Consider the following 15727-nt stretch of genomic DNA (forward strand, 5'->3'; position numbering starts at 1 on the left):
TGCCTTACATTCCCTACCTGATTGTTAGCTGTGAGATCAACTAATTTCATGAATAAATCAAAGGCTTAGCCTTCCTTGAAGGAATACATATTTCCTGCTGCCATTCATGGCAGCGTTTTAGACTAAAATCGTCTTAGTAAAATGAAAATCAATGCAGTTGTCGCTGTTTAGGTCAAACCTTGATAAATATGTTACGCACACTCTCATGCAATATTGTGAAATCTTACATGATCTGATAGGGAAGACTCTTGGCTGCTATCACGTTAAATTTAAGCTGAATATCTGCAAAGTTCACCGATTTAGAGGCATTTTTGATTTAGCTGTGACAGACATCTTGATTTGGGTTGACTGCAAAAGATAATCAGCTGTTGATGTGCATTTAATAATTACTTTCTGAAGGTTTGATTAAAATTTATCTAGTGGTTCATGAGATAATTTAGTACCAGACAGACACACACACACACGGAAAAGCATTATCGCTCCGCCTTCATCGTTTAGCAGCAGGTGATAAAAAAAGGAGAGAGGAGCTAAAGTCAGGAGGGTCATCTTTTGCATATGAAACAGGGAGAACATGCGGGGCATTTTATCTGTTCTGCAAAAGTCACTGAAATATAAAGTTGTGGACAGGTTGGTTGTTGGAGCTTAAATCATCTTTATCCAAGAGTCCAAATTAAAACAAACAAACATACCATAAAACGGTTTCAATAAAAAATTTATTAAAATGGTTGTTTTCTTTTTGCACAAGGACAAATACAATATACATCTCACAAATATTTAGATAAACAAACACATTTCGGATTTATCGTTCTCTGTTATGCATTGTTAGATACTCTAGAGAAAACTTATCAGTTCTCTTAGATTCACAAGTTTTTAAATGTTATTTAGATAAATTAGAGTCTGTTACTTTGGATTGTTTCTGTCACATCAGTTGAACTTCATTTAATTTTCCTTTATGTGTGAATTTGTTTAATTTTATTAGTTTTGTGCTTTAAAAAAGACTCAATCCTCACCTCATGCAGCATTCTCTGAGGTGCAGGAATATTTAGGAGGTTCTTTAATAAACTTCTTTGTTTCAGGCCCAAACCTTAACATCAGCAGGCCTTCAGAGGAGCAGCAGGTGTTATTCTCTGACTGACCACCAGGGGCTGAACAGTCAAACTTCTCTTTCATTTCCCTTTGAAAGTTTGCGTGTAGTTTGCGTGTGTGTGTGGGGGGGGGGGCGGAGACTTTTTCTCTCCACTTTACCTAATAAGTGGAACGTGTCAGAGGTGAAAGTCGGCAGCAGAAGTGTTAAACGATCAGACAGACAGCTCTGACGCTGTGAAGCTGAAGCTGCCTCAGGTTGGACTGATGTTTGCGCGCATCAGCTGAACTTCTGCTGGTGCACGCCTGCGCTTCGTAATTAATGAAACGTTGCCTGTTTTTGCCCTTTAATTAGAGCTGCTGTGTCTCGCGCTTGTTCAGAAGATTAGGATGGAGTGGCGCCAGCAGAGCAGCCTCAGCTGTGCGGACGCCTTCGACGAGGCTCGGCGCTGGATTCAGGTCTGTTCACTTCTCATCTCTGCTGCAGAGACGTGCAGAGACGTGCAGCTCCTTGTGCTGCTGCTCACTTTATTTCTGTGCGGACAACTGGGATGAATTGGCTCGAGGTTCGTGCAGCTTATTGTGGCTCCAAACTTCCCAGCTGAAGCTCGTCAGAGCTGTCAGACTGAACAGAAGGTCACTTTCCACACTTATCTGGGAGGACAAATGCAAAACCTCTGATAAGAATTAAATTACAAGTTTGTCTCCTGACAGAAAAGCCTTGTGTGAAATCTTCAGTGTGTTTCAGATAAAAAAGGATTTGAATGCATGATTCAAATGAAGAGAAGGTTAATGTTTAGGGAGTTAAAAAAGTGCGCTTTCTATGAAGAAGCTAAAATAAGCAAAAGACTATGCAAAAGCTTTATTTTGCAAAACCGAAGCTAAATTTTAAAACTAGCCGAGGACAACAATGAAGCAAGTATGCTGAAACGGGTTTAAAATTATTTTGAAAAGTGTAAAAGTTACAAAACCCAGATCAAACCATCCATCTCCTGAATGAGCTGAAGGTTTTCATATCAGAATGGCTATAAAAACACAAAATATGCAGAAGTGGTTCGACTGCAAAAAAAACAAACAAACAAAAGAAACCAAGAAAACAGTTGTGTGAATGCTGAATGAGTTGAACCAGCATTCACACAAAGCAGAAATAACAGCCTGATTATGTGTGTAATTTCCTAATGTCTGCCTGTAAAGGATGAGCTGAAGTTGCAGAGGAGGTTTGCACAAGAGCTTTGCACACTCTGGTGCCACACATCATTAGGCACGGTATGACACACTTTTTGGAGGATGTTGTTGTTGGGTTTTTTTTAACAGCTAAACATTTTCTAAATATTTCAGCTTGCTTCTGTCCAATCATTTCTGAAGCTTGTCTTCCTCAAATCAGAACCGGTGAATGCCACATATGGACTGTGGATGCGGTGTGTCAATCAGCCCTAAATGGAACCATTAATGTCACTTGTGTCGAAGGAGATCATTATGAGAGTTTTTTTGTCCAGAGCTCTCTTGGCAGGGAGCCCATGCCAATTTTACCCGTCTATTTTCCTGCACTGACAGATGAAAGGATGGCGAACAATGATGAGCTGTGTGTGTGTGTGGTGGGGGGGTTGACAGGAATGTAGGGAGGCGTGCTGATTCTCAAATTGTTTCATTCGCTTCTCCTTGTGCCAAATTACAATGTAAATGTGGTATCACTGATATCCCCGGCTACAGGCAGCGGGATTAAAGGCTTCCTGAATCCATACATCGCAGCTGCGAGTGTGTGGAAACGTTTGCACAAGGACCTGTTGCTCTCGTAATTAGCGTGAATCAGCGCCTCTCTTGCTTTCACTTTTTGGTAAAAGTGAGGCAGCAAAGTCAAACTGTTCACCAAGTGTTTCCTGCTGTGCAGCGGTGCTCTTATCTCTTTAGGAAGAGGAAGCATCTTACATGCAATCCTGTATGTTTTAATCGGGCAGCAACTAACACTACCTTCTTTGTTTGTTTTGGTTTTTAACTGATTTGAAAATGTTTATAAAAGAATGTTTTGATAAACTATTACCCAGGTACATCTGTTTAAAAATTAGTTCTGACTAACTTGATTATCACAAAATTGCAGTAATGTTTGCAAGTCAAACATTTAATAACATTTAAGGTAAATTTCTTAAATCATGGACTCTTAGGAATTCTTGCCAGCCAGTGAAAGTAGACTGTTTCTTCCAGTGTGACTGTCTGTTAGCAAAACATCTCCTGAAACACTGGATAGATTTTGATAAAACGTGCAGAAAGTTATAGCGTGACCATCTACAGCTGAATAACTTTGAGGTCAAACTGATCCAAGATGGCCACCTAACTTTCAAAAACACAAAAATGGCTATAGCTCTGTCAGTTTTAGAGATAATGACCTAAAATTTGGTGTGATAGTAGTTGAGACTGATCCCCAATTGGCATCCTGAGTGCCAACAAATTGTACAAAATGTTTGTCTAAAATTTTTTTTTAACTAAATCTCGTCTGTTTGCAAAATATCTCACTGGACTGATTCTAATGAAACCTTCAAAAAAATCATCACAGAGTGTAAAATCTACCATTTCTTTACTTTGGAGCTGACCCAATTCAAGATGGCTGCCACAACCAACTTACCTAAAAAAAAAAACAAAGAATGAAAATGCATTTATTTGTAGATGGATCGATGGATGGATGAATGCTAAAAGTCTCCTCTGTGTGCGCGCGTGTGTGACTGAAACGACCAACTGAAGCGCCGCTGCGCGCTCGTTCTCGTTGGCTCATTGTGTTTGGCCGAGTTAACCTCGCACTACATTGTTTGACTGATTCCACTGAGAAGCATCCGTGAATGCCCAGTTCAACTAAAACTGAACTGTGATTGTGGATTCCTGGGGGGACTAATTAGGGAGAAGAACAGCCTTTTGGGGCCCTCGGTTAGTCATAGAGGCAGGCTTTAATAGTCCCATTTTTATGTCCTCATTACAAAGCCCCTCTTGCCCGGAGCTTGCTTTCGATGAAATAAAATCATGAAGTTTCTTTTCTGGCCAAAAAAGGGCCTGTTTTTGAATGTTTGTGGTAATAATCATCTACATAAATGTCTTGTTCTTCTTCCCTTGCAAATAATGTTGTAATTCTGTATCTCCTAAATGAAGATTTTTCTTCATTTTTTCCAGATTTTGAGGCGAAACTTTGTTGTTCAGAGATTCTTTGAGTCACTTTTTGTTCTACAGCTGACAGTTCCATAAAAAGGAATGCATTTATGTGGGCATAAGGATCATTTTAATTTACCTGAACCTGGGCTGTGCTTGCCTGTTTTGCTCTCATCAGTAGTAAATTTGACTGTTTTCACCACCAGTCCCAGTTGGATCTACACTGAAGCAGTGTATGATGCCACTTAAGGCAAACTGGATGATGTATTAATTGTAAGATTATGACTGATACTGGACTATGTGTTGATACTAATAATTATCACCCACCGCTGAAAGGCAAAAGTTATATTTTTGTCTGTTCATCAAAATATCTGGATGAATTTTAATGAAACTTGTAGAAAGTAATCATTGGATTTAATCTACAACTGATGCACTTTGAGGCCAAATTCAAGATTTCTGCCAACAGATCTTTGAAATCACTTTCACGGCTATAATTCAGTGAATTTTACAGATATTTAGCTGAAACCTGGGGTGTGGTGGTACGCTCAGTAAACTCTGACATTTCATTTTAAAACTGTGGCATGAAAAGCAGCAGGTGATCTGCATTTCTTTAAGGGATGTCAGGCCTTTAATTCAGTCTTTACTCTTCAGTTGTGAAGCAAATATAATGTTCAACCATGATGAAATGTTGCTTCATCCATGAGTGGTGTACAAATACAGCCATGTATGTAATCCACTGTGTTTAAATTTATTACTTTATGGATCTGTTGGAAGGGTTAAAAACTACTTTAGCATCCATCTCAACAGTTCATAAAGACATAATTATTATTATTAAAATTTATGTAACAAGCTGAAGTTCAGTTTTCATGTTGTCATTTCTTTGTATAGTTAGTTTGAAGAAATGTTATAGGATGCTGGGGTGGACTTAAAGATGCAAAGAAACTTAAAAAGACAGATTATTTAAATAGTGACGAGACATTTTACATGTCAGTGGGTTAAACTGGTGTCTCTTTAATCTTGTTTTACTAGGAAGTGACAGGAAAATCCTTTGGTTGCGGCGACTTCCGTGCAGCCTTGGAGAATGGAGTCCTGCTCTGCGAGTGAGTTGTGCCACTCGAGCAAATTGTTGCAACTCGCATCTGAAGTCCACTCCTTTCATTTTAAACAAATAAAACAGGATTACCATGCATTACCTTTTGACTTGCAGCTGTGAACCAAGTTTAAAAATATTTCTTCAAAACTGCACTGTCTGCTCTGTATTCCTCATCAATTAAGTCATTTTTCTTCTATAGAGGAATTGATTTTATCATTTTATCAACTGACTCATAACATTAGTTACAGAAAACATTAAGTTAGACCAATCTAACCCATGCTGGAGACAAACGGATACACGGTAAAATAATAGTTTTAAAATCAAGCCTTGATGGGGTCTGAACATTTGCAGCTGGAATAATTCTTTGTTAATTCTTTGTTTTTCCATGAAGCCTAATCAACCAGTTGAAACCTGGCATCATCAAGCGGGTGAACAGGCTCTCCACCCCCATCGCTGGCCTGGTGAGTGACACACTTCAGCCATCGGATGTGTGTGTCAGTGCAAGTATAATCACAGCACGACAGAGAGAGGCAAAAAAAAAAATAACACAAGGCACCTGTTAGCCAGGAAGTGTTGACAGGCTGTGTGGTTTCCTGTTAAGGTGCCAAGAAACAAAGTGCCTCTAGTTCAAACGAACTTGAAACTGCATCTCAGTGCGATAACCAACCAAACTGCTGAATATGGAAAGTTATATTGAGCATCAATGCAGATGGAGATTTTTCTTATTTTGGCTTCAGGCTGTGTTTCAGTGGCGCCATACAAGCATAATTACTGAAACAGCCCAAAGCAAGAGCAGAGGAGGATCAATTTCGACCTCCCCAAAGAGGGCCAGCGAACTGCTGGGGCGTAGCGGTGAATGTAGGAGTGCTGGTTGTGGTGGAGAGGTGTGAGATGCAGAAACAGCTGAGGTCTAGGAGTTGATTTTTACAGCCTGGAGGAGCACACCGGTGGCTCACGTGTTTTAATGCATTACATTTCAAAACGAGTGGGTGTCAAATGACTTTTTACACTTGGAAATAGAAATTGAAGCATTTAACAAATTAGTTTTAGCTTTGAAACAGGTTTTGTTTGTGGAAAGGTTGTGAACAATTAATATCTTACCTGTTGGAGATGGCTGTTTTGAACAACCTCAGTTTAAAGAAATAAAATATTTCTGGCCAGATTGAAAGCTAATGTCTAGTCTGACCAAGACCAAAGTAGATTGCTGCTGGGATATACATTTAAGGCAAAAATATTTGGAAGAAAAATTGAACCATTACTTGACAAATTTGAATGTTTCACCCTGAAATGCTACCACTGGAGTTCTTTATTTTCTTTCATATTCACCGGTCCAATGGATCAACATGGAAGGAAATGCCCGTTCTGACAGTAAAGTCGAGCCATTGTCTCCATTTAATAATCCTTTCAAAATAAACTATGATGGCAGACGTGTCACTACTAGGTTTCTGCATGTTTTTTAAAACCAATAACAAAAAGCAGCTGTGATTTTACATTTCTGTCAGTTTCATAATGCACGGTTATTTTATCAAAAACATGATGATCCTGGCCAACGTGCCTCAGGCTGCACTAGAAGTGCTACAGCCAGCTGCTGTTGCTGTGTGTGCTTGCAAAAAATCATAGAATTCAGTGTAAATCATATGTGAAATTGGCGATAATGTAAAGGAATAGTTTAGTGTTTTTATTAAATTGGTATTAATCCATTTTGGCGAACAGCGAGTCCAAGCAGGGCCTTGGACTCGCTGTTCGCTCGTCAAACCAGTCAGGCTAAAACTGTTTTTCCAAACTGAGGTTGTTCAAAGAGCCATCTGCAACAGGTAAGACATCTATGATTTTATAAGACCCAGTTGAAAAGATTTGAACTAATTTCAGGTAGTTAACAAACTCTGTCTGGATTCATCACTCGGCTGCATTTTGCTTCCAAAAACGCAAAAAATTCTCATAACCAAATTATCCACAACAGCAACTTATTATGTGTATTTGAGTCTTCTTTGCTAAAGTTTCCTTTTAAAACTTAAGTTTATTTACCTAAAATAGTTGGGGTTTTTTTCGGCCTGGAGCAGAACGAGAGGATTTTTTCAAATGGCCAATTTTGTCAATTCCTAATTAATGGTAATTGACTCTCTGCGTTTAAAATCTGCTGTGTCTGGCAAACTTGTAATTACTGATAAATCAGTAATTATTGACAAGTGGTCTCAGCCGTAATGGAGCTGCATTTGAACACAATTCTATTTGCTTTGGATGATGCATTTTTCAAGCGTTCAGTTTTGCTTCCAGCATTTTGCAGTCTCACTCAATATGAGCTCATTCCTGCTGTTCTTTTGCCAGTTTTTAAAACATTTGACTTTTTTTCTCTCTTTCTCTCTCTTTTGAATACTTTAGGATAATGTGAATGTTTTCCTGAAAGCTTGTGGAAAACTCGGCCTAAATGAGTCTCAGCTGTTTCATCCAGGCGACCTTCAGGACCTGTCCACTCGAGTGACGCTCAGGTGAGTCAACAACACCTCACTTATTCATTTAGAAGACATAAAGGTCCTGTTAGTGGTTTTACTTTCAAGTTATCACATAAACTGACAAGAACTCTGTAATGTTCTGTGTGATGACCACGCACTTTCAGCATCAGTTTTATAATACCTGTACTGGAAAAGGTAAAAAGAATGAGCTGCTTTGCATTGATAACGGTATATGCTTTGCCTGACTAACTTCTCCTTTATGGAGGAAAAACCTGATAAGCTGATTATTGGCAAGTTGCAAATGAGAAGCACCGAGACGTCCGTGTAGCTCTGTGTTTGACTGGACGCTTATTTATTGCTCGTTTAGTCGATAATTTGTAAATGCAGTCATAAAGTATCACACTTTTTAAACAATTCTTTTGTGTATTTTTCTTTAGGCGTGATGAAAGTCAGAGAAGAGTCAAAAATGTAAGTTTATATTTATTTGCTTTTAGTTCAGCAAGCTAATTTATTTATTTTTTTAAAGCTGCCAGGAGAATTTATCAGTATAGCTCTGTGCCACAAAGTTTAAAGCAACTTTTGATGCAGCGTGCCTCTAATTGCTCCCTTTTTTGTGACTTAAAAAAAGCATTATTTTTCAACTTTACTGATTTTAAGATGACCTAAATTAATGTGAAGTGAAAGTGGGTTCAAATTTTAGGAAGGTTTTACCTTTTTTGTAGTAGAGAGAAATGTTTGTGTGGTTTTCTCTGCTCTCGTAGGTTCTTGTCACCATATACTGGCTGGGTCGTAAGGCTCAACTGGACCCATTTTACAGTGGACCGCAGCTTAATTTCAAGGCTTTTGAGGGGCTGTTGGGTTTAGCTTTGTCGAAGGTGAGACATACTTTCTGGCCTTCAGTTTTGTCTTTTTTGTTTCCTTTTTTTTTTATTTGCCTGTATTGACCTTGTCTTCTAAAAACCAGGCTCTAGAAGAAGGAAGTAATGTGTTTGTGAAAGATGGAGGATATAAAGAGTACCGCTCCTCAGAGGGAGAGTTATGTCAGGATATAACACAGATTTCTGTTGGAGGAAACTTGGAGGACGGCTTCGAGTCTCTGGACACCCGAGCTCTCCGCCCAAATGAAGAAGGTACGTGTGTGTGTGTTCACTGTCCTACTAAAGAAGTGGCCACATCACGCCTGTCAGACCTGTCCTTCCACAAGAGGGGTGAACTCCTTATTGTGTTTGCAGTTTGTGAAACCACTTATTAAACCCATAATGTGGTTTGGGTGACACATTCGTCAGTTTTAGGCAAATGACGCCAGTCTTGCATATTGTGCTTAATTTAATTTAGTTGCATCAATTTTTCATATGGTAATCCTTTTAGTTTATCATTTGTCTGCATATAGCTGTGCTAGGCTCGGTGTACGTCAGAGTTTCCATGTGGCAAGTTCCACACTGTGGTGATAGAAGTGTGTGTGTGTGTGTGTGTGTGTGTGTGTGTGTGTGTGATGGGAGAAGGTATAATACTTGGCTTGATGCTCCCCGGAGGCTCAGCTGTGTGAAGACTGTCATCCAGTAAAGGTTTCTCTCTCCAGTCTGATGTGCAGCCTCTTTTTGCTTCAGCTTTCATGAACTCTTATTTATTTTAGTTCCCCTTTTTTAGCTTTTGGTTTCCCTCCAGTTTATTTTTCATATGTCTGTGTCATCTCTAGCTTGTGGAAGCGACGCTGAAGCTGAGCAGATGTTCAAGATGGACAATACGAGGCTCTCAGCCCACCAAAACAAAGGCGGCATCCCACCACCGCTTCGCCGAAAACAAGGACGGGAGGGGAATGCAGGGGCCTCTGCGAGTCCGCTCCCCAGGTACAGAAAACGTGTTCACACGCTGCTGCGAACTCGCTTATCCAGAGCTGACCTTGCACGAGAGAACTGCCTGCTGTTTGCATTCCTTCCCACTGTCAGGATTGGATTTGCTGCTGTTTTTACGGCATATTTAAACTTGTGTTTGTAACAAAGCGTGGCTTTCAGTTCAATGATTAACATTCGGTTTTCGTGGTGCTTAATCCTGTTGACAAATTGAGCCTTTAGCAACAGAACCAAACGGGTACAAAAACACACCTGTTGGGCATCAATCTGTGACTAAAGGTGTCGGAAAGTAACTTTTTTTTACAGCAAAGTAAATTGTTTAGTTCGGAGTGTTTTCATTTTTAGATATGAAAACTGTTTGGGATTTGGGAAACCTAATCCTCTTTGGTCTTGATATAGAAATGGTAAAATTGAGGCATTAGCTTTACTGGAGAATGTGCTCTTGGTTTATTTTTATTTTGTTTTCAACAACTTAAATCTGATTATTACATCTGTCTGAGTAATTTGAAGATCTAGTTAATTTCCAGTTTATGCAAACTCAGTGACCTGTCCTAACTTGTTGCTACTTTGGGATTATTATAAAAATCTGTCTAATATACAAGCTAATTATGATGTGTTGGTCTGTTTTTGGGCCTTTAAAACTTTTTTTTTTTACAGCAGGACAAAGCTAAAGTGAACAGAGTTAAGATCAAAATGATTATTTTTTTCTTGTTTGGGGAATAAAATGTGCTGTAAAAAATCTTTTGATTTCAAGCTGCACTATTTAAGTTTTATTGCATCCAATCTTCATGGATCTTTGGTATCTAACTTGCTTTTTGATGGACTATAGTTTTAGTTAAAAACAAAAATCTTCAGTTTATGTTGGACATAAACAAGTTTTAATACTAATCCCGATTACAATTCTACTTAATTTTTCTGCTTATTTAATTTTATCCTTTTACCCTTTAGTCACTAAGTTGCAGTAGTATTTATAGAGACCTGGTTCTGGATCACTTGGGGCCTGTTTTTCCTCGTTGTTAAAGTACATTAGCTGTTTTTACAGCCAATTTTAGTTGCTGCTTTGAATCTAATTTAACAAGGGAGCAACTTGGACTCAGTTTTTGATCAGTAGTTGGCTGGGCTTTTCAAAGGTGACTTTAAAGCTCAATTTATTAATTGTTTGGCTGTGAGTCTTCTGCATAATTTATAGTCATCTGTATTTGTCTGTGCAGGTCTACCAGGTCCCTCCACATGCTTACTTTGACCAAACATGATTTAAAATCAGTGAATCTTCTGAATATGTTGAACTAGTCTTTGTGTTGACCAGTCGGTTACATTTCGAGTATTCTCTTTTTTCCTGTTGGACATTTATGTTGTCAGCTAGTAATGACGTAATAAACTCTGATCGCTCTGACAGGTCCTCCTCGATTTAAGGTGACACCATCTCATGCCAGCAAACACTTTACCCTCCATTTAGGAAGGAAACTTCTCCCCTGTTGCTCTTCACTGCTTCTAGCCATGTCATAACCTGGCTGGAATAAAAAGGAATGTGCCCAATCTAGTGACACTGAGGCAAAATAACAAGGATATATGTATGTTCTGAGGAAATGCTGTGTGAAAAGACTGCTGGTATTCAGGCACCATGCCACAAAAAATGTTGGAATTTCTTCTACTATTCTTTCGAATGGTTAAAAGATCAGTGCATCATTGCCACTTAGGGTGGATTGTGAAGCTATAGACCTGTTAATCGATGAATTGAACACTGGGGTGCAGCTGACCTTAACGAGCGTTTGGGCCTTAATGTATTAAAGCATTTGGGAATGAAGATTCTAAAGCAATGTACAATTTGAGAAAACAAATGTCTACAATTGTAGATCTGAAATCGGCTGCGTGTGTAAACAAGCATAATTTGAACTAATCAAATGACAAAATTGCACATTTCGTCCTGTTTAAAATAAGTGTGGTGTCCATAGAAGGATGTTAACATTAACTGATGCATATCAGGCTTTTAACCTTGCTTAACTACCATTGCTCAACCACATCACAACAACTCTATTTTAAGGCAGTGAAACATTATTTAACCCTAAACCCATCTCTAACAGACATTTTGGCCCGCAGTTAATAATTGGACGCCCTGCCTCCTAACATTTGGACCAAGTGCGAGCTCATTCTTTCGGATCATTGTTAGATTAAATGTATGTCTTCATGATCAGACATGAGGTTTATAACTTTATACTGCAGAGCTGTAGATTCCCCGTTGTCTCCACCGTCACAACTCCCCATGACTCCTCCTGAGAGCCCCGTCAATGAGGAGCTTTTTCTGCAAGCTCGGTGTGAAGAAGATTCAGAAGACGATCAAACGGAGGCCGACCCAATCCTTGATGATCTGTATTTCCGGCGAGTGCAGCAGACCCTCCACCAGACCTCCTCCAACCCAGAGTATAACCGCTTTTTGCCTCGATACTGGACACCGGAAGAGGAAAGTCGAGTTCGGACGATCTACCTTGGCTCCCAGAAACGACCCTGGTATCGTAAATTACTTGGCCTAAGGTCTGTTTTGTATTTTCTGATTTTTAAAGCATGAACGCAGACCTGCTTAAAGCTAATGCAAGATAAAACTGGACTTTCAGTTTTGTTCTTAACGACTTGTTAAATAAATCGTAATACTGATCAACCTGACATAAGTAGCTGTATTTGCAGGCTTGAGTGTGAGCTAATGTTTTAAAGCTGATGGAGCATGACATTTTTTTATTTTTCCTGTTTATGCTAAAATGACCCATGAAACAGTAACACGTTAATGGCTGTGGTGTAATCTAAAACAATACTTTAGGACTTGAGCTAACTATTATGCTAAACAATGCAAACTAAACTGTAATTTGCTCAGCTCAGGCAATTAGCCAGTAATGGATTGCACAAGAAACTTAGAATCTGAGTTTGTTTCTTGTTAATGTAACATCTGGTCTTTTACTGCTAATTATGCTGCACTCCTTTCATGCACCTTCTTTTCCTTGTCTTTGACTGTAGCAAGAAAGCTTTGGCCTTTGAAGAGTTGGACATGATTTCCCGACATGTGAGACCGGCTACTGCCACATCTGGAGAATCTCCAAACTCTGAAGAACGTCTCTCCAAGCCTGAACTATGACTCCCACATGAGGCCCATACTCCTAATTACATGCCACACATGACGGCTGCCGAAAGCTGCAACACTCTGTCCGACTCGTTTCTCACTGTCTCATTTTTGGCAATTACTCAAATTTTATTTTCTTTTTTCAGTCTGAAGTATTTTATGATTAGGTTTTTTTTTTTTTTCATGCTGCATTTTATTATTTATACTTTCACCTCTTGTGCTGATGATGTGAAGAGATTTTAACAGCGCCATGCTGAGTGACTCATTGGTTCCTAATTGTTAAACATGACTCATGAATTGTCTAATCTCTGTAGCCGTAACAGAAACATGTTATTTATAACAGCTTTTTTTTTTTCCTGTCAGTGTTGTTTTCCAGTTTGCTGTTTTGTGACATGGGTGTTGAAAAATAAATTGTCACTGCAGGCTAATAAACTGTCAAACAGTCTAATTTTTATGCTGCACAATATGTTAAGCACATCCACCAGCCTTCATATTCTGGTTTTAAATTAAGATGAGACCTTGAAGCATTTCACATCTACCATAAGGTGTGTGGAGAATATATTCTCCTACCTGTCTTGCATTTAATGCATTTGGTTCAGTTGCCTCCTCTTTTGGTTTTAAAATGGTGTTCATGTGTATTTATTCATTTCTCTGGTTCTGTAGAACATATGAAATCCAGGTTAGACCTGAGAGGCCGGTTCAGGTCAACCCTGGCTGGATTTGGTGAGTCCAAAAAGTGCTTGGGTTTGTTTTTTAAAGGAAATGCTTTGTTGCTGCTTCTATTAAGGGGTATACTATGAAGCTGAGTAAAACGGGACTTTCTTTTAGCCTGGCTTGATGAAGCTTAAAACTCTTAAGATATTGCAGGTACTACTATGGTGGCTCTGATGGTACTTTAACTCAAGACTTTCTGCTTTGGTCCCGTTCACATAAAAAGATGTATTATGTGCATAATTTGACTTTGCCTGGGATATGATTCGAAACTAAACCAGTGAATGAGCTCCGAACTCATAACCAGCTTGTGGAGATCTAGCCAGGTTAGAAGAGATCCTTTGTTATGAGGCTGAAAACTCTGACTTTAAGCTCAACATAGCTGGCTAAGCAGAAAATCTTTCTTTATAGTATACCCCTTTGGCTTCCTTTGAGTCTTGTCTTTGCATTCAGTTTGTGCACAAAAGGTTTTTTGCTTCAAACTTCATTGGTTTGTTTTTTCTAGAGATGGGAGAGCTTAATAAATGCCCCCATTTTTTATTTTTATTTATTTTTTCCTGATTGGAGAAATGACAGCAGAAGTTCCAACAGACTTCAGCATTGTTTGCAATCAGTCATGTTCTCACACGGACTTGTTACTGTTTTGATTATACCACCTGCTAAATGCTGCTGTAAGTTATTTAAATGTCACACCTGAGATCATCTGTTGCCCACAGCCGTGCTATTATCTGTTACTGTACAAGTTATGGCTGTTGTGTTGTGCAGACAGCAGCATCTGTTGCCATTTATCCTGCCGCTCTGCTTGACTGGCATGCTACTCCCTGCTTGCACTTAGCTGAGGATTGTGGTGTTTGAATGCAGAATGTGCTGTCAGAGCTGGTAAAATTGCAGCCTGGTGTGTGTGTGTGAGGGAGAGCGATATGGAGCATGCAGAGCATCAAGCATGTTGGTTATGCTTGTGCGCACTGTTGTGCAGGAAAACTATGGATCATTCTTGCTTTGCTTCATTGTGTTGGAGTGTCACTTTTCAGGCAGTATTAAACTGCAGTGTTGTCCACATACAGCTGTGGCTTTGAGGTGCAACAAAAAGTCAAACTTAGACCTTTTAAAGACCTTTTCAAAAACAACGAAAAATGTTTTTTTGTATCATGTTTCACAACATGTCTTGTAAAGGTTTGACATGCTTTTTTTTTTTCTAAATTGATTTTCTTTTCTATGCTTTTTGTTGCATTTCGTAGAAACATTCTTTGCACTTCCAGTCCAGCATAACAAGCAGTGTCTTTTGCTCCCCATGTCATCAGTATTTCAATGCTCCTTCCTCTTTTTTTTTTTTTTTTTCTTTTAACCAGGAGCAAATCCCTCAGCGACATCCCAATGGTGTACCCTGTGCGTAAAGTTTCAAATGGAAACACGGTTTATAATAAAGGACAGGACACCGGCCTGGCGAGGGGTTGGAGCCAAGAAAGTGAAAGAAAGCGGAGTATTGCTGCCAAGGACAGTGAAGCTCAGTGGCAGGATGTAAGTCAGTTCTGACACCACATCTCATTATGAGGTCTATTTTTGGAGTTCAGGACATCTTTGAGGGTATCCTTTCCTCTTTCTCTCTCTCTCAGCACATCAGAACTACAGCCGTCCATAAGTTTTAGCTGTTCTAAAGAAAAGTAGTGTAATTTTCTTACAATTAACATTTACTGACTCATGATGGATATGTGATCAAAATCTTCATTACAAACCCAATATTAGTGTGGTGTAGATCTGTGAAAATAGAGCATTCAAAGAGCATTTCTTTTCCTGTATTTTTGTTTTTTTAAACCTCTATTGCAGGGGTGTCCAATCCTGGTCCTCAAGGGCCACCATCCTGCAAGTTTTCCTTGTTTCCCTGCTCTAAAACCTGATTCAGTGGTTAAATCACCTCTTCATGTTCTGCAGAAGCCTGTTAATCACCCATTGATTCAAATCAGGTGTGTTGGAGCAGAGAAACAAGTAAAACATGCAGGATGGCGGCCCTCGAGGACCAGGATTGGACACCCCTGCTCTATTGAGACTAAATTTGGAGAATCTCACAAGAGTCAAAAGATATTGTGATGTAAACACTGGGGTTAAACTCTTGCAAGCTGCAGTGTTTTCAGAATAAACATTTGTTTCAGGACTTGACAAAGTGGAAGAATCGCCGCAGGAGCACCAAGTCTGAACTCTACAGGAAGTCCCAGGACAGGGAGCATGTCATTAATCAGATGGCCAACGGGACCATGACAAGCTATGAGACGTATGAATCACAGGGTGGTCCCATAAAGAGGTGTGTGAA

At 39.3% G+C, this 15727-nt stretch overlaps 1 protein-coding gene across 5 annotated transcripts in view; it reads left to right on the forward strand.

Moving 5' to 3' along the window:
* Positions 1–1224: 1224 nt before the first annotated feature.
* The window catches only part of LOC108250140 (LIM domain only protein 7), a 28417-nt gene continuing 13914 nt past the window's right edge, over positions 1225–15727 (forward strand). Inside the window, exons 1-12 of one of the 5 annotated variants that reach the window (XM_017439881.3) lie at positions 1225–1341; positions 1439–1542; positions 5242–5312; positions 5697–5766; positions 7685–7791; positions 8193–8223; positions 8517–8630; positions 8720–8885; positions 9452–9602; positions 13375–13434; positions 14772–14940; positions 15570–15718. In XM_017439881.3, the coding sequence (XP_017295370.1) occupies positions 1474–1542; positions 5242–5312; positions 5697–5766; positions 7685–7791; positions 8193–8223; positions 8517–8630; positions 8720–8885; positions 9452–9602; positions 13375–13434; positions 14772–14940; positions 15570–15718 (1157 nt within the window). In that variant the 5' untranslated portion in view covers positions 1225–1341; positions 1439–1473. Of the gene's footprint in view, positions 1543–5241; positions 5313–5696; positions 5767–7684; positions 7792–8192; positions 8224–8516; positions 8631–8719; positions 8886–9451; positions 9603–13374; positions 13435–14771; positions 14941–15569; positions 15719–15727 lie in introns of all 5 variants that reach the window. The other 4 variants (XM_017439890.3, XM_037979972.1, XM_037979973.1 and 1 more) reach the window with 4 other exon arrangements.

Source organism: Kryptolebias marmoratus, linkage group LG15 (assembly GCF_001649575.2).
Source record: "Kryptolebias marmoratus isolate JLee-2015 linkage group LG15, ASM164957v2, whole genome shotgun sequence".
In the NCBI taxonomy this organism is placed as follows: Eukaryota; Metazoa; Chordata; class Actinopteri; order Cyprinodontiformes; family Rivulidae; genus Kryptolebias; species Kryptolebias marmoratus.